Source organism: Procambarus clarkii, chromosome 47 (genome assembly GCF_040958095.1).
Source record: "Procambarus clarkii isolate CNS0578487 chromosome 47, FALCON_Pclarkii_2.0, whole genome shotgun sequence".
Lineage (NCBI taxonomy): Eukaryota > Metazoa > Arthropoda > Malacostraca > Decapoda > Cambaridae > Procambarus > Procambarus clarkii.
This window is the reverse complement of record NC_091196.1, coordinates 17,983,581-18,005,736: the sequence shown is the minus strand read 5'-3', so window position 1 is coordinate 18,005,736 and position 22,156 is coordinate 17,983,581. Positions and strand designations below refer to the sequence as shown.

Here is a 22,156-nt window from a genome sequence, read left to right as displayed (position 1 = left end):
CGTTGAATAAACGCCTTCTACAGCATTTGTCAAGTAATATCTTAAGAATGCTCGTTTATAAGGATTTGAAATTATTATCTGCATTATGAATTGTAATTATATATATATATATATATATATATATATATATATATATATATATATATATATATATATATATATATATATATATATATATATATATATATATATATATATGACAGTGTCAGACCACGGAGGAAAATTGAAACAGGAATTTCCTTAAGTACTTTCGTATATTAGTACATCTTCAGAAGGAGTGGTTTTACTGGACATAAATAGGCAGGAGAGAATGGTGGAGGAGTGAGGTGAGGTACAATAAGTGGACACAAATATGAACCGCACAAAAACTGCAGAGGGCCTATTGACCCATCCGATGCAGCTCCCATTCATAACCACACACAGGCCCACGCATGGATAATCATAGCATAACATAGTAAATATTTACAATAAATTAGTGAGACAAATGTGTTCCAATGATCCTACTCAAATCGCTCTTTAATTGATCTATCGAAAAAGGATCTAAGTTATATAAACCACTGCTAATGTTCATATTACTTTCTTTTGTGATCTGTATCAAAGCAGATTCAATTATGTTTCTGTTATAGGTGCTTTTACAATTCGTTATTGAAGACGCCATCTCCCAATCAATTTGGTGAGCATCTTCTGACAGATGAACAAACAAAGCATTAGACAATTGGCCATGTCTTACAGAGTATTTATGTTGCGAAATTCTACATTTCAAATCTTTAGATGTTTGCCCAACATAGAACTTATTACAGTCTTTACAAGGTATTTTATAAATGACACAATTATCACTACGAGGGCTGTTTCTAACTAATAGCTTACCAACAGTATTTTCATAGCTAAACAATACATGTATATCAAAAAGACTTGAGAATGGTCCAGGACGGACCGAAACGTCGTTGTCCCTTCAACTTCTAGTGTGTGGTCTGGTCAACATGTATATCAAAAAGTTTCAAGGCCTTGACTCTGTCCGTTTCGTGACGGACATGTTCCATTCGGTATCTAGTGTCTGGCCTCCTATTTCCTCCGTTTAGTTTCATTGCCTTACATTTACTTGGGTTGAACTTTAGTAGCCATTTGTTGGACCATTCATTCAGTTTGTCTAGGTCATCTTGTAGCCTCATACTATCTTCCTGTTTCTTGATCATCCTCGTAATTTTTGCATCATCAGCAAACATTGAGAGGAACGAGTCAATTCCCTCTGGGAGATCATTTACGTATATCAAAAACAGTATAGGTCCAAGGACTGGTCCCTGTGGGACTCCACTGGTGACGCCTCGCCACTCCTAGTCCTCACCCCTCACAGTGACTCGCTGTCTTCTGTTCCTTAGCTACTCTCTTATTTAGTGGAGTACTTTCCCTTTCACTCTTGCCTGCATTTGCAGCTTGTGAACTAGTTTCTTATGTGGTACTGTGTCAAAGGCTTTCTGGCAGTCCAGAAATATGCAGTCTGCCCAACCCTCTCTATCTTACCTAATTTTTGTTGCCTGGTCATTGAAGTCAATTAATCCGGTGAGGCAGGGCTTGGCATCCCTGAATACATGCTGATGTTGCGTTACAAAGTTCTTTCGCTCCTGATTTTCTACTAGCTCTTTTCGCACAATCTTCTCCAACTTGCATGATATGCAAGTTAGGGACACTGGCTTGTAGTTCAGTGTCTCCTGTCTATCACCCTTCTTGAATATCGGAACTACATTAGCCATCTTTCAAATTTTTGGCAGTTCACCTGTTACCGGTGATTTGTTGTTCACCATGGCGAGTGGTAGGCACAGAGCTTCTGCTCCTTCCTTTAGACTCCATAGTGAGATACCATTCGACCCTATAGCGTTTGTCACATCCAAATCTAGCAGATGCTTCCTCCACTGGTAATCACAAACTGCTCTAGTTGTGCCTGGTTAGATATTCCCTCTCTTATCTCTGGGACTTTTCCTTGCTCTGATGTGAAGACCTCCTGGAATTTCTTATTGAGTTCCACGCACACTTCCTTGTCGTTTGTAGTGAATCTGTCTACCCCTATCCTCAGTTTCATTTCCTGTTCTTTCACTGTTGTCTTCCTCCTGATGTGGCTGTGCAGCAATTTGGGTTGAGTCTTTGCCTTGCACGTTATGTCATTTTCATATTGCCTCTCTGCTTCTCTTCTCACCCTGACTTATTCATTCCTGGCACTCTGGTAACTTTCTCTGCTCACTAGTGTCCTGTTATTTCTATAGTTTCTCCATGGTATTGTACTTAGTTGCCTTGCTAGCTTACATCTCTGATTAAACTATGGGTTTCTCATCTACATTTCCTTTTTTTTCCTTTTGGGCGAGGCACACGTGTATGTGTGTGTGTGTACTCACCAAGTCGAACTCACCTAGTTGTGCTTGCAGGGGTTGAGCTCTGGCTCTTTGGTCCCGCCTCTCAACTGTCAATTAACTGGTGTACAGATTCCAAAGCCTACTGGGCTCTATCATATCTATATTTGAAACTGTGTATGGAGTCAGCCTCCACCACATCACTGCCTAATGCATTCCACTTGTTAACTACTCTGACACTGAAAAAGTTCTTTCTAACATCCCTGTGGCTCATTTGGGTACTCAGTTTCCACTTGTGTCCTCTTGTTCGTGTACCAGCCGTGTTAAACTGTTTATCCTTGTCTACCATGTCAATTCCTCTGAGAATTTTGTAGGTTGTGATCATGTCTCCCCTTACTCTTATGTCTTCCAGCGTCGAGAGGTGCATTTCACGCAGCGTTTCCTCGTAACTTGTGCCTCTCAATTCTGGGACTAGCCTAGTGACATACCTCTGATTTTTTTCCAGCTTCATCTTTTGCTTGACAAGGTACGGGCTCCATGCTGGTGCCGCATACTCCAGGATTGGTCTTACTTATGTGGTATACTAAGTTCTGAATGATTCCTTACAAAGGTTCCTGAAGGCAGTTCTGATGTTAGCCAGCCTTGCATATGCTGCAGATGTTATTTTTTTTTTATGTGAGCTTCAGGAGACAGGTTTAGTGTGATATCAACTCCTAGATCTTTCTCTCTGTCCGTTTCATAAAGGACTTCATCTCCTATTCGGTATCCTGTGTCTGGCCTCCTGTTTCCATTGCCTTGTTTCATTACTTTACATTTACTTTGGTTGAACTTTAGTAACCATTTACTGAATCACTCGTTCAGTTTGTCTAGGTCATCTTGTAGGCTCATACTATCTTCCTCTGTCTTAATCCTTCTCATAATTTTTGCATCATCAACAAACAATGAGAGGAACGATTCTATACCCTCTGGGCCATTTACTTTTACTATACCATTTACGTATATCAGAAACAGTTTAGATCCAAGGACTGAACCCTGCGGGACTCCAATGGTGACGTTTCTCCAATCTGAGACCTCAACCCTCACAGTGACTCACTATCTTCTGTTGCTTAGATACTCCATTGGATAGTACCTTACCTTTCACTACGTACCTTTCTTCTCTCAAGAGGAGACTCTGGGAGAGATTAAAGCCCTTGCGGGTCCTTGTTGGTGTCAATCATGGAATTAATGTGAGACTTGCTAGAATGTTTTATGTATCATTTATACGCTCAGTGATTGACTACAATGCTCTACATCTCACACTGTATACTGACAAAGAGCTGAAATCTCTTGAAACCTTACAAAATGAAGCTATGCGTCTCATCCTTGGGGCTCCAAAGTCCACGAGAATAGTTAATATGAGAGCAGAGTTAAAATTACCTACCATAAGTGAGAGAATTTTGTCTATTAGCACAGTTTTCGGCATGAAGGCATTGAGTAGATCTAGGCAACACATGAAGTTTCAAGCTAAACTTTCTAATATGCTGCACTCACCTGAGGTCTATAGAAGAAGAACGAAATCTGATTATATATTTTGGTTCTACAAGGTAGCCAACTCCATCTAAATATTAAATATGTACCAACTCAATTAATGATTAATCAACCAATTACTCCATGGGATAACTGGGATCTATCAATTGATTTTGTAAATGCGCCCAAGAAAGATAGTGTGCACTCTACATTATTAAAACAGTTAACACTGTGCAGCATCACTGAAAGTACTCAGAGTATGGGTAACGATGTGTATCAGTGCTATACCGACGGCTCTGTAGAAGGTGGACGATGTACCGGATGTGCATGTAATATATTTGAATAATCTTCTCTCGTACATACAGTAATGAAGCGCGTCAATGACTGGGCAAGTACAACTCAAACCCAACTTGCAGGCGTATACCTTGCCACTGAATTTTTAAAAGACAAAGGAAGTGGACTTATTTACTGTGACTCGCAGAGTGCACTCCTGGCATTGAACGCACATAGTAGTGACACCCAGAAAATAGTCAGTGATATTCGAATGAATGTTTTAGCTGCCAAAGAAAACAGATTTGAGATTAAATTCCTATGGATACCATCAGATGTTGGCATCTCAAGGCATGACACTGTTGATATGCTTGCAAAGACTGCCTGTAGAAAAACAGTGGTAAACAATGATATGGATGTTTCATTAGCAGTGACAAAGAGAATACTTAAACAAATATCTAATGAAGATCTCACAGACCTAACGAATTCACAAAGACCTGAAAGTTGTAGCATTAAATATTATGATAGATATCGTGAGGAGACATTCACATATGGGACTAATAGAACAAGAACCCGGCAATGTGATGTTATAGTGGCCAGAATACGCCTGGGATATAGACGTATCTGGCAGCTTTCTCAAAACCCAAATGTCGAGTACACAATGTGTCAACTTTGTGAAAGAGAAAACATGCACTCTCTTGAACATTATATTATAGAATGTCCCATACTGACTGACTTTCGCCCTCCTGGGCTGAGGTATGCTGAACTCTGTAATTACTATATGAGTACTGGAACACTTGATGATATATTGGACTTGTACCCAAGATTGACCATGTAATGTATCAATCATACAATGTATGTATGTGATGTAACTATACAACCTGAGCTTGTAAAAGCACCTTAATCACCTTCAGTGATTAAGTGCTTAATTGCACACCAGTTTCTCGATCAGCTATCTCGCCCTGTCAGAGTAAAAGAGACAAATGTATGTGAATGCACGCGAGTGTATATATGTATGTATATATGTATTTGTACGTATGTGTGTGTGTACTTACTAATTATACTTACCTAATTGTGCTTGCGGGAGTTGAGCTCTGGCTCTTTGGTCCCGCCTCTCTACCGTCAATCAACAGGTGTACAGATTCCTGAGCCTATTGGGCTCTATCATATCTACACTTGAAACTGTGTATGGAGTCAGCCTCCACCACATCACTGCCTAATGCATTCCATTTGTCTTCTACTCTGACACTGAAAAAATTCTTTCTAACGTCTCTATGGCTCATTTGGGAACTCAGTTTCCACCTGTGTCCCATAGTGCATGTGCCCCTTGTGTTAAAAAGTCTGTCTTTATCTACCCTATCAATTCCTCTGAGAATCTTGTATGTGGTGATCATGTCCCCTTAAACTCTTCTGTCTCCCAATGACGTGGGGCTTAATTCCCGTAGTCTCTTCTCGTAGCTCATACCCCTCAGTTTTGGTACTAGTCTGGTGGCAAACCTTTGAACCTTTTCCAGTTTAGTCTTATGCTTGACTAGATATGGGCTCCATGCTGGAGCCGCATACTCCAGGATTGGCCTGATATATGTGGTATATAATGTTCTGAAAGATTCTTTACACAAGTTTCTAAGGGCCGTTCTTATGTTAGCCAACCTGGCATATGCCGCTGATGTTATCCTCTTGATATGAGCTTCAGGGGACAGGTCTGGCGTGATACCAATCCCCAGGTCTTTCTCTCTCTCTCTCTCTGACTCTTGCAGTATTTCATGTCCCAAATGATACATTGTATCTGGTCTCCTGCTCCCTACACCTATCTGCATTACATTACATTTGCTTGGGTTAAACTCTAACAACCATTTGTTCGACCATTCCTGCAGCTTGTCCAGGTCTTCTTGAAGCCTCAAGTTGTCCTCCTCTGTCTTAATCCTTCTCATAATTTTGGCGTCGTCAGCAAACATTGAGAGGAATGAGTCTATACCCTCTGGGAGATCATTTACGTATATCAGAAACAGGATAGGTCCGAGTACAGAGCCCTTTGGGACTCCACTGGTGACTTCATGCCAATCTGATGTCTCACCCCCTCAGTGTAACTCTATGCTTCCTATTGCTTAGGTACTCCCTTATCCACTGGAGCGCCCTACCAGTTTCTCTAGCTTATGCATCAGCCTTTTATGGAGTACTGTGTCAAAGGCTTTCCGACAGTCCAAAAAAATGCAGTCCGCCCATCCTTCTCTTTCTTTCTTAATCTTTGTCACCTGATCGTAGAATTCCATTAAACCTGTAGGGCAAGATTTACCCTCCCTGAACCCATGTTGATGGGTTGTCACGAAATCCCTTCTCTCCATATGTGTTACTAGGTTTTTTCTCACGATCTTCTCCATCACCTTGCATGGTATACAAGTTAAGGACACTGACCTGTAGTTCAGTGCCTCTTGTCTGTCGCCCTTTTTGTATACTGGGTATACTGGGTAGTATACCCAGTATAGTATACTATACTGGGTAGGGGCCTCGTAGCCTGGTGGATAGCGCGCAGGACTCGTAATTCTGTGGCGTGGGTTCGATTCCCGCACGAGGCAGAAACAAATGGGCAAAGTTTCTTTCACCCTGAATGCCCCTGTTACCTAGCAGTAAATAGGTACCTGGGAATTAGTCAGCTGTCACATGCTGCTTCCGGGGGGTGGAGGCCTGGTCGAGGACCGGGCCGCGGGGACACTAAAGCCCCGAAATCATCTCAAGATAACCTCAAGATACATTAGCCGTCTTCTATATTTCAGGTATTTCTCCCGTTTCCAGTGACCTACTATACACTATGGAGAGTGGCAAAGTGCTCCTGCACACTCTTTCAATACCCATGGTGAGATTCCGTTCGGCCCAACAGCCTTTCTCACGTCCAGTTCCAATAGATGCCTCCAATAGGTGCCACCAATAGGTGTGTATGTATATGTATGTGGATAAAGTATATATGGAAGCTGATCAGAATTACATTTCACCTTTGTAAATGCACATTAATGACACTATGTAAAAGGCACATCGAACACTTTATGTAGGGCATACACAAATCTGTGTATCTATGTATTTACATATGTAGGTTAGCTTAGCATTTTAAAAGCACCGAATCACCTTCCGTGATTGATTATTCAATAAATCCCTGAACTATATGTTTAACACGTCTCTAACCCTGTCCATGGAGGACAGAAGAAAATGTATATATTCTGATTAGCATTATAAATGTGTGGCCACGTCTGTGGTAGAAAATAATAATAATAAAAAAGCTACTGCCTACATCTCTAGCTTTTGCACTAGTCTCTTGTGTGGTACTGTGCCAAAGGCTTTCTGGCAATCCAAAAATATGCAGTCTGCCCACCCTTCTCTTTCTTGCCTGATTTGTGTTGCCTGGTCCAATAATTCATTTAATTCTGTGAGGCAAGACTTGCCATCCCTGAATCCATGCTGATGTTGAGTTACAAAGTTCTTTCGCTCCAGATGTTCTACTAACTTTTTTTGCACAATCTTCTCCATCAACTTGCATGGTATGCAAGTTAGGGACACTGACCTGTAGTTCAGGGCCTCCTGTCTTTCCCCTTTCTTGTATATCGGGACTACATTATCAGTCTTCAAAATTGTTGGCAGTTCACCTGTTACCAATGATTTTTTATATAGTGTGGAGAGTGGACACGGCTTCTGCACCTTCCTTTAGTATCCATAGTGAGATCCCACCCGGGCCTATAGCCTTTGTCACATCCAACTCTAGCAAAATCTTCCTTACATCCCCACTGGTAATCCCAAAATCTTCTAGTGGTGCCTGGTTAGCCATGCCTTCTCTTATCTCTGGAACTTCTTGCTCTAATGTGAAGACCTCCTGGAATTTCTTATTCAGAAATTGAATAATTTCTGCTGTGTGTGTGTGTGTGTGCGTGTGCATGCGCGTGCGTGTGGACAGCGTGTGAGTGGAAGGGTCGCCGGCCACCACCACCACTACCTCAGCTTCGTGGAGAACATCGGTGCCGAATATGTGTGTGTTGCGCTCCTTGCCCCAGCCGATGATGGTGCAGGTGTCGCCGACCGGCAGCGTGGCGCCCTGCTCCGGCAGGCAGACGGGGGCGATGCGGGCGCCAGACTCCACCGCCTCGGGCAGCTGCAGCAGCGCCACGTCGTTGTCCACGGTCGTCGGGTCGTACTGCGGGTGTACGACCGTCCGCGCCACCTGCCGACGGCACAGAGGCGTCACACAGTGTAGCATGATGAGAGGGTCACACATTGTGGCATGATGAGAGCGTCACACAGTGTAGCATGATGAGAGGGTCATACATTGTGGAATGATCAGAGGGTCACACAGTGTGGCATGATGAGAGGGTCACACATTGTGGCATGATGAGAGCGTCACACAGTGTGGCATGATGAGAGGGTCACACAGTGTGGTATGATGAGAGGGTCATACATTGTGGCATGATGAGAGGGTCACACAGTGTGGCATGATGAGAGGGTCACACATTGTGGCATGATGAGAGCGTCACACAGTGTGGCATGATGAGAGGGTCAAACAGTGTGGCATGATGAGAGGGTCACACAGTGTGGCATGATGAGAAGGTCATACATTGTGGCATGATGAGAGGGTCACACAGTGTGGCATGATGAGAGGGTCACACAGTGTGGCATGATGAGAGGGTCACACATTGTGGCATGATGAGAGCGTCACACAGTGTGGCATGATGAGAGGGTCAAACAGTGTGGCATGATGAGAGGGTCACACAGTGTGGCATGATGAGAGGGTCATACATTGTGGCATGATGAGAGCGTCACACAGTGTGGCATGATGAGAGGGTCAAACAGTGTGGCATGATGAGAGAGTCAAACAGTGTGGCATGATGAGAGGGTCATACATTGTGGCATGATGAGAGGGTCACACAGTGTGGCATGATGAGAGGGTCACACATTGTGGCATGATGAGAGCGTCACACAGTGTGGCATGATGAGAGCGTCACACAGTGTGGCATGATGAGAGGGTCATACATTGTGGCATGATGAGAGGGTCAAACAGTGTGGCATGATGAGAGGGTCATACATTGTGGCATGATGAGAGGGTCACACAGTGTGGCATGATGAGAGGGTCAAACAGTGTGGCATGATGAGAGGGTCACACAGTGTGGCATGATGAGAGCGTCACACAGTGTGGCATGATGAGAGGGTCATACATTGTGGCATGATGAGAGGGTCATACATTGTGGAATGATCAGAGGGTCATACATTGTGGAATGATGAGAGGGTCACACATTGTGGAATGATCAGAGGGTCACACATTGTGGAATGATCAGAGGGTCATACATTGTGGAATGATCAGAGGGTCATACATTGTGGAATGATCAGAGGGTCATACATTGTGGAATGATGAGAAGGTCATATATTGTGGAATGATGAGAGGGTCACACATTGTGGAATGATCAGAGGGTCATACATTGTGGAATGATCAGAGGGTCATACATTGTGGAATGATCAGAGGGTCATACATTGTGGCATGATGAGAAGGTCATATATTGTGGAATGATGAGAGGGTCACACATTGTGGAATGATCACGACTATAGACATTGTAGTCTGACCTCCAAATCTGGTCTATCCCACCTTGCAGGGACACGTGCCTCACCTGACGTGCTGCGACACGTGCCTCACCTGACGTGCTGCGACACGTGCCTCACCTGACGTGCAGCGACACGTACCTTGTACTCCCGCTCGGGTCCCTCCCTGACGGCCAGGTCGTGCTCTCCGAGACGCACGTACAGCTTCCTCCTGACGCAGTGGGCCGCCGTCAGCACCCAGCGAGAGGCCACCAGCGTCCCCCCACAGAACGCCTCCTGCAACACCAGACACGTCACCACCATACACGTCACCACCATTCACGCCACCACCATACACGTCACCACCATACTCGTCACCACCATACACGCCACCACCATACACGTCACCACCATACTCGTCACCACCATACACGTCACCACCATACTCGTCACCACCATACACGTCAACACCAGACACGCCACCACCATACACGTCACCACCATACACGTCACGACCATACACGTCACCACCATACTCGTCACCACCATACACGCCACCACCATACACGTCACCACCATACTCGTCACCACCATACACGCCACCACCATACACGTCACCACCATACTCGTCACCACCATACACGTCACCACCATACTCGTCACCACCATACACGTCAACACCAGACACGCCACCACCATACACGTCACCACCATACACGTCACCACCATACACGTCACCACCACACACGTCACCACCATACACGCCACCACCATACACGTCACCACCATACTCGTCACCACCATACTCGTCACCACCATACACGTCACCACCATACACGCCACCACCATACACGTCACCACCATACACGTCACCACCATACTCGTCACCACCATACACGCCACCACCATACACGTCACCACCATACTCGTCACCACCATACACGCCACCACCATACACGTCACCACCATACTCGTCACCACCATACACGTCACCACCATACTCGTCACCACCATACACGTCAACACCAGACACGCCACCACCATACACGTCACCACCATACACGTCACCACCATACACGTCACCACCACACACGTCACCACCATACACGCCACCACCATACACGTCACCACCATACACGTCACCACCATACTCGTCACCACCATACACGTCACCACCATACACGCCACCACCATACACGTCACCACCATACTCGTCACCACCATACTCGTCACCACCATACACGTCAACACCAGACACGTCACCACCATACACGTCACCACCATACTCGTCACCACCATACACGTCACCACCATACACGTCACCACCATACACGTCACCACCATACACGTCACCACCATACTCGTCACCACCAGACACGTCACCACCATACTCGTCACCACCATACACGTCACCACCATACACGTCACCACCATACACGTCACCACCATACACGTCACCACCATACACGTCACCACCATACTCGTCACCACCATACACGTCACCACCATACTCGTCACCACCATACACGTCAGGATAGTTACACCCGGGACCAATGGAACTTTCCCAAGGAAATGTTAAACAGAGAAACTTATTAATTAAACCACTGCCACCATCCTGCCTGACCATTAGGTATATCAAGCAATGAGGCATGAAGCATTTATTATTATTATTATTTTCTACCACAGACGTGCATTGCTTGGATATTGAGCGTTCTCCTCTAGATATTTTTACTTAATGACCGGTTGTTAACAAAACTGAGCTCAGAGGATAAGAGGTTCAATGTCCTTGCCCAATGGACGAATCACTTCCAAAACAACACACCCTGGACGCAAACACAGTGGCCTCCTTACCAGAGCCTCAGATATTGACACCAAGTAAGGCTTCCAGCACTTCCACTAACACGATAACATCATTTATATTTGCCAACATCCAGGGTATAAAAACACGCAAATCCAACAAAGTTCACTTTATAGATGGTCTCCTTCATGAGGCAAATGCAGTGTTTGCAGCCCTAACAGAAACCCACACAAAGGACTACCATGATGGTGAAATATGGATCTCAGAGTACAATCTTTTCAGATGTGATAGGAAACACCGGCTTCAGGGTGGGGTCAGCCTCTACATCAAAGACACACTCATCTGTACTGAGCTGCTAAACACCTCAAATGATATGGTGGAAGTGCTGATAATCAAGATAGAGATTCTAAATGTAGTTATTGTCCTTGTATATAAGTCATCGGAGGCAAACCCTCAGCAGTTTAAAGACCAACTAATGAAAATAGAACACTGCTTGGAAAACCTCACAAATCCAGCTCCGAACATCATTCTGCTTGGGGACTTCAACCTACGGCACCTGAAATGGAAGCACCTGGCTAATACAGTAATATCAGAAAGAATACCAGGAAGTAGCCTAAATGAACAGGCACATGCAAATGACCTGCTACGGATGTGCGATAGGTTTGCCTTAAACCAGCAAATAGTAAAACCAACTAGGAAGGAGAACACGCTGGACCTCATTTTCACTAATAATGATGAGTTGATCGGGAACATAATGATTACAAATACCTGTTACTCAGATCACAACTTAATTGAAGTTCTGACAACCATGGGAAGTACACCTTCAAAACCAGTCCAGATTCCCGGTGGAGGAGATTTCAACAAATTCAACTTCAATAATAAACAGATAAACTGGGAGCAAATAAACCAGGACTTCACAGAAATAAACTGGGAAGAACAGCTAGAAAATGCAAACCTGAACCAGTGCCTGGAAAAAATAAGCTCAGTAGCACTAGAAATATGTTCAAACCGCATACCCCTAAGAAAAAAGAGGAAGAGATGCAGATTGGAACGTGAACGTCGTTCCTTCTATAGGCGAAGAAAACGAATCGCGGAACAACTTGAGAGTCGCACCCTATCTCAAGAACGGCGAAGAAGGTTAGGTAGAGAAATAGAAACAATTGAACTCAAGCTACAAGAATTATACAAAACCCAGAAGAGGCAAAGAGAGCAAAAGGCCATCAGTGAAATAGAGAGAAATCCGAAATATTTTTTCTCCTATGCAAAATCAAGATCAAAAACCACATCTAGTATCGGGCCCCTGCGAAAGGGAGATGGAACTTTCACCGATGACAACAAAGAAATGAGCGAGCTACTGAGGAAGCAGTACGACTTTGTTTTCAGCGAGTCATTAAACACACTAAAGATTGATAACCCAAATGAATTTTTCATGGATATGATACCAACATCAAATCATATATCAGACGTCACCCTATCCACACTGGATTTTGAAGAAGCCATAAACAGTATGCCTATGCACTCTGCACCAGGCCCGGATTCGTGGAACTCCATATTCATAAAGAACTTTAAAAAAACACTATCGCAGACCCCTCCACATTCTGTGGAGACAAAGCCTAGATACTGGCGTTATTCCTGATATACTAAAAACAGCAGAGATAGCACCACTTCATAAAGGAGGAAATAAGGCAGAGGCAAAAAATTACAGACCGATAGCACTAACATCGCACATCATAAAAATTTTTGAGAGAGTGCTAAGAAGTAAGATCACAAAATACACGGAATCACAGCATCTCCATAATCCCGGACAACATGGTTGGAAGGGGCAGGGCACCGGGGTAAGGGGCAGAGCACCGGGGTAAGGGGCAGGGCACCGGGGTAAGGGGCAGGGCACCGGGGTAAGGGGCAGAGCACCGGGGTAAGGGGCAGGGCACCGGGGTAAGGGGCAGAGCACCGGGGTAAGGGGCAGGGCACCGGGGTAAGGGGCAGAGCACCGGGGTAAGGGGCAGAGCACCGGGGTAAGGGGCAGGGCACCGGGGTAAGGGGCAGAGCACCGGGGTAAGGGGCAGGGCACCGGGGTAAGGGGCAGGGCACCGGGGTAAGGGGCAGGGCACCGGGGTAAGGGGCAGGGCACCGGGGTAAGGGGCAGAGCACCGGGGTAAGGGGCAGAGCACCGGGGTAAGGGGCAGGGCACCGGGGTAAGGGGCAGGGCACCGGGGTAAGGGGCAGGGCACCGGGGTAAGGGGCAAAGCACCGGGGTAAGGGGCAGAGCACCGGGGTAAGGGGCAGGGCACCGGGGTAAGGGGCAGGGCAGCAGGGTAAGGGGCAGGGCACCGGGGTAAGGGGCAGAGCACCGGGGTAAGGGGCAGGGCACCGGGGTAAGGGGCAGGGCACCGGGGTAAGGGGCAGGGCACCGGGGTAAGGGGCAGGGCACCAGGGTAAGGGGCAGGGCACCAGGGTAAGGGGCAGGGCACCAGGGTAAGGGGCAGGGCACCGGGGTAAGGGGCAGGGCACAAGGGTAAGGGGCAGGGCACCGGGGTAAGGGGCAGGCTCACGTGGTAACGGTTGAGAATGACAGCCTGCCAGGGCCACTCTCCAGGCTGCGCAGTCCGGCCGCCGATGATGCGCAGACTCCAGCCTGGCGTGGTGACGTTGCTCACGCCACACTCCCGGGGCAGCGTCCGCTCCGACGACGACAACGACGACGACGATGACGACGACGGCGACGACGACACGGATATCGTGGAAGAATACGCTGAACCAGAAGATGTAGTCTCGTTGTCGTCCTCGCCTGTAGGAGGAGAGTGGAGTAGCATCAACTGGGCCAGGTGAGGTGGTGCAGACGACCAGGGAGTCACTGTTCTCGTGTACCAACACTATGGGCTACAATATACTTACTGGTTCTCTTTCAAAGTGTTGGAAGCGCAAGTAGTTTATGAGTGTTTATAAGTGAGGTGAAGGGGTTTGTTAGCACCTCCTGGATGACAACTTTATCAGAGGGTCACAGGTCTTTATTATTATTTTTATTATTATTTTCTACACAGACGTGGCCACACATTTACAATGCTAACCAAAATATATATATTTTCTTCGGTCCTCCATGGACACAGTTAGAGACCTGTTAAACATATAGTCCAGGAATTTATTGAACAATCAACCACAGAAGGTGATTGTAGTGCTTTTAAAATGCTAATCTAACCTACAGACATAAATACACAGGTTATGGTAGGCTATCATTGGGCGGCATTCCATAAAGGCTTCGGGTGGTGAGCGGAAGCAAGTGGGCACGGGCCTGTCTGTGACAGGGTCACGGGCCTGTCTGTGACAGGGTCACGGGCCTGTCTGTGACAGGGTCACGGGCCGGTCTGTGACAGGGTCACGGGCCGGTCTGTGACAGGGTCACGGGCCGGTCTGTGACACAAGGAAGCAGCACCTGTGTGACACAGGGAAGCAGCACCTGTGTGACGGATACACTACTCACCAACACCGTCGGAAGGTTTCCGTCTGCGGGAGTTGTGTCTGTTGGTGCGGTACCACTTCTCACAGAGGGAGCCCTGGATGTAGCAGTAGGCCTCCTCGTGCACCACGCTGCCTCCACAGAACAGCGGGTACTTGCACGACCTGTGGCAGGGACCTGGAGGTCAGCCCCACGCTCACCCTTACGTGTGGGGAGGGCGCAGTGGGTCGAGGGCTCGGTCAAGGAATAGATCACGGAGTGGGTCAAGATGACGGTCATGTAGTGGGTCAGAAGGACAGTCAAGGAGTGGGTCAAGAGGAAGGTCAAGACGTAGTTCAAGGAGTGAGTCAAGATGACGGTCAAGGAGTGGGTCAAGAGATAAGTCAAGGAGTGGGTCTAGGAGTGGGTCAAGATGTAGGTCAAGAGGGAAGGAGCAGCACCTGTGTGACACAGGGAAGCAGTACCAGTGCACCTGTGCACCTGTGCACTCCTCTGGTCAAGGAGTGGTGTCAAGGGGTAGTTATTAACACCATGTTGAGTGGAAAACAGTAGGTAGTAATAGTGTAAGGCACAGTAATGTACCATTATGTGTCATGATGGGTCAAAAGAGTCGGGGAGGTCACAGAGGTGAATCATGGGGTGACTGGGTACTCGAGGTATACATATAGCACAAGACATATAGATACTTGACCTATGTACATTCGGTATATAGCTCAAGTATCTTTTTCATATATTAAATTGATCTTCTAATGGGCTAAACGATAGATATCAGAACAAAAAGATCTAGTAAACAAGTTTATCAACAGCAGGGAAGGTGGAGAGGGCGACGGGTGAAGGACCTGACCTGTATCTGCGGGTGAGGCACGACCTGCTGCAGGACGACCAGCGCGACCAGCGAGTGTAAAACATGGAGTTGAAGTTGAGGAGGACGCGCATGTCGTTCCTGGGAGGCTGACGCGAGAACTCCTCCGGCCGGATGATGTGGAATGGTCTCCGACCTGAGCACCGGCCGCCTGTGCAGCTCCGCTCCTCCTGTGGGGGTTCATAGGTCGGTGAGCGTCCTTATAACACCCAGATATCTCTGGTGAGTTAGTATCTATATCTAAATGTTGCTAACAACCTTCACGTAGTATCTATATATAAACGTCAGCAAGAACTGTCACATATGTTCGATATCCTAATGTCAGCAAGAACTTTCATGCAGTATCTATATGTAAACGTTAACAATAAACTCCATACAGTATCTATATCTAAATGTCACCAAATTCCTTCACTTTGTATCCATATATATATATATATATATATATATATATATATATATATATATATATATATATATATATATATATATATATATATATATATATATATATATATATATATATGTCGTACCTAGTAGCCAGAACGCACTTCTCGGCCTACTATGCAAGGCCCAATTTGCCTAATAAGCCAAGTTTTTATGAATTAATTGTTTTTCGACAACCTAACCTACCTAACCTAACCTAACCTAACTTTTTTGGCTACCTAACCTAACCTAACATATTAAGATAGGTTAGGTTAGGTTAGGTAGGGTTGGTTAGGTTCGGTCATATATCTACGTTAATTTTAATTCAAATAAAAAAAAATTGACCTCATACGTTATGAAATGGGTAGCTTTATCATTTCATAAGAAAAAAAATAGAGAAAATATAATAATTCATGAAAACTTGGCTTATTAGGCAAATCTGGCCTTGCATAGTAGGCTGAGAAGTGAGTTCTGGCTACTAGGTACGACATATATATATATATATATATATATATATATATATATATATATATATATATATATATATATATATATATAAGCAAGAACATTTACGTAGTATCCATATCTAAACTTCAGTAAAGAACTTCATGTGCTATCTGCATCTCAATATCAGCAAGAACCTTCACATATTATCAATATTTAAACTTAAGTAAGAACCTTCGCGTAGTATCTGACCGTCAGTAAGAAGTTATGGCTTCCAAGCCACACGTCAGAAGATGTGGAAACGTCGACGATCGTTCCGTCCTGAACCAGTGAAATCATGAAGTGTCGTCGCTGCTCCACCTTCTGATGTGTGTTTGGTGAGCATATTTTCCGTCACGTTATTGTGACTTTGTCTCCATCAGTAAGAGGAGTTGTGACCAGCCACTGACCTTGAGGACGGCGGTGACACTGACCTTGAGGACGGCGGTGACACTGACCTTGAGGACGGCGGTGACACTGACCTTGAGGACGGCGGTGACACTGACCTTGAGGACGGCGGTGACACTGACCTTGAGGACGGCGGTGCCACTGACCTTGAGGACGGCGGTGACACTGACCTTGAGGACGGCGGTGACACTGACCTTGAGGACGGCGGTGACACTGACCTTGAGGACGGCAGTGACACTGACCTTGAGGACGGCGGTGACACTGACCTTGAGGACGGCGGTGCCACTGACCTTGAGGACGGCGGTGCCACTGACCTTGAGGACGGCGGTGCCACTGACCTTGAGGACGGCGGTGACACTGACCTTGAGGACGGCAGTGACACTGACCTTGAGGACGGCGGTGACACTGACCTTGAGGACGGCGGTGACACTGACCTTGAGGACGGCAGTGACACTGACCTTGAGGACGGCGGTGACACTGACCTTGAGGACGGCGGTGCCACTGACCTTGAGGACGGCGGTGCCACTGACCTTGAGGACGGCGGTGACACTGACCTTGAGGACGGTGGTGACACTGACCTTGAGGACGGCGGTGCCACTGACCTTAAGGACGGCGGTGCCACTGACCTTGAGGACGGCGGTGACACTGACCTTGAGGACGGCGGTGACACTGACCTTGAGGGCGGCGGTGCCACTGACCTTGAGGACGGCGGTGCCACAGACCGCAGGGACGCGACAAGACCTCCGTCGACGTTGTTTACACCGCCTGGAGCAGCGCGACCAGCTGGTCCAGTCGGTGTAGAGGCCGCCGCCCAGCTCCGCCAGGTGCTGGTGGATGCTGTTGCTCGACGACCCCAACCCGACCAGCTTGGCGCCACCACCTGCAACCCCACAACAGTCACACATTGTTATAACCTGTCACCCACTGTTATAACCTGTCACCCACTGTTATAACCTGTCACCCACTGTTATAACCAGTCACCCACTGTTATAACCAGTCACCCACTGTTATAACCAGTCACCCACTGTTATAACCTGTCACCCACTGTTATAACCTGTCACCCACTGTTATAACCTGTCACCCACTGTTATAACATTGGTTGATGTTGGGTTGTTGTTGACCGGGGATGGTCGAAGGTTACTCGGTGGTGGGCAGGAATTGGAGTACCAAACGTCCACTGCTTTTTCTTAGTTTATTATAAAAATATATATATATATATATATCTTCTACACTGGGCCACGAACTAGCTCGGAGAGTGTGAGGGAGCGTGTGTGGAGGCTCCATTGCCCAGGTCGTCTCTGAAGGTCTGAGGGCTGCAGGCACAGAGCAGATTGCATTCAAATCTGCTGACAACGTTGTTGATACCTATTAAGTTGTTTAGCTTAAGAGGGTATTAGGTCAGCCTATGTGTATGTCCATGGCGACTAACTAGCGTCCAACACCGCTCGGCACGCTATCATCGGCGTCCTCGGCGATCTGCTTGACAAATTTGACAACCCTTTGACCGGGGGGAGCCGGTCGGCCGAGCGGACAGCACACTGGACTTGTGATCCTGTGGTCCTGGGTTCGATCCCAGGCGCCGGCGAGAAACAATGGGCAGAGTTTCTTTCACCCTGTGCCCCTGTTACCTAGCAGTAAAATAGGTACCTGGGTGTTAGTCAGCTGTCACGGGCTGCTTCCTGGGGGTAGAGGCCTGGTCGAGGACCGGGCCGCCGGAACACTAAAGCCCCGAAATCATCTCAAGATAACCTCAAGATAACCCTTGGGCGTGTACCTAACTAACATTATATACAGTGATTTACCTATAGTGGCCGTAAACAAACAAGTTTTGAGACGTCCAACATCTCGGGGGATGGTCGAAGGTTACTCGGTGGTGGGCAGGAATTGGAGTACCAAACGTCCACTGCTTTTTCTTAGTTTATTATAAAAATATATATATATATATATCTTCTACACTGGGCCACGAACTAGCTCGGAGAGTGTGAGGGAGCGTGTGCGGAGGCTCCGTTGCCCAGGCCGTCTCTGAAGGTCTGAGGGCTGCAGGCACAGAGCAGATTGCATTCAAATCTGCTGACAACGTTGTTGATACCTATTAAGTTGTTTAGCTTAAGAGGGTATTAGGTCACCCTATGTGTATGTCCATGGCGACTAACTAGCGTCCAACACCGTTGTAACCAGTCACCCACTGTTGTAACCAGTCACCCACTGTTGTAACCAGTCACCCACTGTTATAACCAGTCACCCACTGTTGTAACCAGTCACCCACTGTTGTAACCAGTCACCCAGCTGTTATAACCAGTCACCCAATGTTATAACCAGTCACCCACTGTTGTAACCAGTCACCCACTGTTATAACCAGTCACTCACTGTTATAACCAGTTCATTATCCCACACATTAACATCCAAGACAAAACTCTGCCCATGTACCCAGCTGCTCAGGTTACCATGAAGGACAAATTATGCAATTGTTACCAGAAGGTTAAATTACAGCGAGGAAGTTACATACTAAGGATAAGTTATTTATTAAAATACCTGTGATAATAGGTGGGCCATGTGTTAGGTGGGTGAGTGGGCGCCAGGGTGGGTGAGTTGGCGCCAGGGTGGGTGAGGGGGCGCCAGGGTGGGTGAGGGGGCGCCAGGGTGAGTGAGGGGGCGCCAGGGTGGGTGAGTTGGCGCCAGGGTGGGGTGAGTTGGCGCCAGGGTGGGTGAGGGGGCGCCAGGGTGAGTGAGGGGGCGCCAGGGTGGGTGAGTTGGCGCCAGGGTGGGTGAGGGGGCGCCAGGGTGGGTGAGGGGGCGCCAGGGTGAGTGAGGGGGCGCCAGGGTGGGTGAGTTGGCGCCAGGGTGGGTGAGTTGGCGCCAGGGTGGGTGAGGGGGCGCCAGGGTGGGTGAGGGGGCGCCAGGGTGAGTGAGGGGGCGCCAGGGTGAGTGAGGGGGCGCCAGGGTGAGTGAGGGGGCGCCAGGGTGGGTGAGGGGGCGCCAGGGTGGGTGAGGGGGCGCCAGGGTGAGTGAGGGGGCGCCAGGGTGGGTGAGGGGGCGCCAGGGTAGGTGAGTGGGGGCCAGGGTGGGTGAGTTGGCGCCAGGGTGGGTGAGGGGGCGCCAGGGTAGGTGAGTGGGTGCCAGGGTAGGGGAGTGGGGGCCAGGGTGGGTGTGTGGGCGCCAGGGTGGTTGAGGGGGCGCTAGGGTAGGGGAGTGGGTGCCAGGGTAGGGGAGTGGGGGCCAGGGTGGGTGTGTGGGCGCCAGGGTGGTTGAGGGGGCGCTAGGGTAGGTGAGGGGGCGCCAGGGTGGGTGAGTGGGCGCCAGGGTGGGTGAGGGGGCGCTAGGGTAGGGGAGTGGGCGCCAGGGTAGGGGAGTGGGCGCCAGGGTGGGTGAGGGGGCGCCAGGGTAGGGGAGTGGGCACCAGGGTGGGTGAGGGGGCGCTAGGGTAGGAGATTGGGCACCAGGGTGGGTGAGGGGGCGCTAGGGTAGGGGAGTGGGCACCAGGGTGGGTGAGGGGGCGCTAGGGTAGGGGAGTGGGCGCCAGGGTGGGTGAGGGGGCGCCAGGGTGGGTGAGGGGGCGCTAGGGTAGGAGAGTGGGCACCAGGGTGGGTGAGGGGGCGCTAGGGTAGGAGAGTGGGCACCAGGGTGGGTGAGGGGGCGCTAGGGTAGGGGAGTGGGCACCAGGGTGGGTGAGGGGGCGCTAGGGTAGGGGAGTGGGCGCCAGGGTGGGTGAGGGGGCGCCAGGGTGGGTGAGGGGGCGCTAGGGTAGGAGAGTGGGCACCAGGGTGGGTGAGGGGGCGCTAGGGTAGGGGAGTGGGCGCCAGGGTGGGTGAGTGGGCGCCAGGGTGGGTGAGGGGGCGCCAGGGTAGGGGAGTGGGCGCCAGGGTAGGGGAGTGGGCGCCAGGGTAGGGGAGTGGACGCCAGGGTGGGTGAGTGGGCGCCAGGGTGGGTGAGTGGGCGCCAGGGTAGGGGAGTGGGCGCCAGGGTAGGGGAGTGGGCGCCAGGGTAGGGGAGTGGACGCCAGGGTGGGTGAGTGGGCGCCAGGGTGGGTTAATAGTCATCATAGTGAGAGGGCAGGAGGGTAAGTACCTACCTCTTCCCGGGGCGTGGGCGTGGGTGTTGGCGTGGGCGTGGGCATGGGCGTTGGCGTGGGTGTGGGCGGGGCGTCTGTGAGGTCCGTGTGGGCGTGGTCGCTGCCCTCCACTGGCGTCCCCGGCCTGTGGGAGGTGATACAAGGTCACTACAGCATGGGGGAGACACTGGGTACTGTGGGAGGAGGTACAAGGTCACTACAGCATGGGGGAGACACTGGGTACTGTGGGAGGAGGTACAAGGTCACTACAGCATGGGGGAGACACTGGGTACTGTGGGAGGTGTGACGATAATCTCTTTCAAGAGAGATTGAGCCTGCTCTTCCCTACAAAGTACGTCAATATAAAAGATAATATAGAAGATACGTCCAGCAAGTATCGCCAAACGTTTTGCCCAGAGAGCAAATCGTACCCAGCACACAGTGACACCTGCTAGCTACCACCGCCGTAACCAGCAAACTGCTCGTCCTTTGCCTGCCTGTCGCTGATTGGCTGGTGTCCCGTTGCACCTGCCCTCCGCCCTCCACCACAAGTCGATGTCTGGGCTGCAGTGCTCCAGTATTGTCAGAATATCTCAGTGCTCCAAGCAGTTGACATCTCTCGCTGGTAGACTAAGCCTTGGCTTTCTTGTACTAAGGGAGGTGGCAGCTCGAAGCCGGTATTCCAGCACCACTAATACTTTATTTTGCTATCACTGTAACTCGTTTGTCTTAACGTAACTTTTCATTTGCCAGTGATTATTCATATTATTTTGTTTGTTGACTTGTCTTTTATATTTTATGTGCTTAACTTTATTCATGTCTTGTTTTTCTAAAGTAATTAAAATTTCATTGTTAATTTACTTGTGTTTTGTGTGTCTTCCCATTACCTTACCACAGACGAAAGCTCCAGCTTCTCTTTTTTTTTCTATTATGTGACGAGGCCCTGCCCCTAGCTTTTGAAACAGCCGAACACCAACGCTTTACCGTCACAGAGGTGATACAAGGTCACTACAGCATG

The 22,156-nt window shown here is 48.5% G+C and overlaps 1 protein-coding gene across 1 annotated transcript in view; it reads right to left on the bottom strand.

Moving 5' to 3' along the window:
* Positions 1-22,156, bottom strand: part of LOC123762883 (enteropeptidase) — a 125,187-nt gene that overhangs the window by 5,290 nt on the left and 97,741 nt on the right. Inside the window, exons 5-11 of the mRNA XM_069302011.1 lie at positions 21,160-21,283; positions 17,789-17,970; positions 15,759-15,946; positions 14,939-15,078; positions 14,013-14,248; positions 9,825-9,959; positions 8,092-8,316 (exon numbers count right to left, since the gene is read on the bottom strand). Coding sequence (XP_069158112.1) covers positions 8,092-8,316; positions 9,825-9,959; positions 14,013-14,248; positions 14,939-15,078; positions 15,759-15,946; positions 17,789-17,970; positions 21,160-21,283 — 1,230 coding nt within the window. The remainder of the gene's footprint in view (positions 1-8,091; positions 8,317-9,824; positions 9,960-14,012; positions 14,249-14,938; positions 15,079-15,758; positions 15,947-17,788; positions 17,971-21,159; positions 21,284-22,156) is intronic.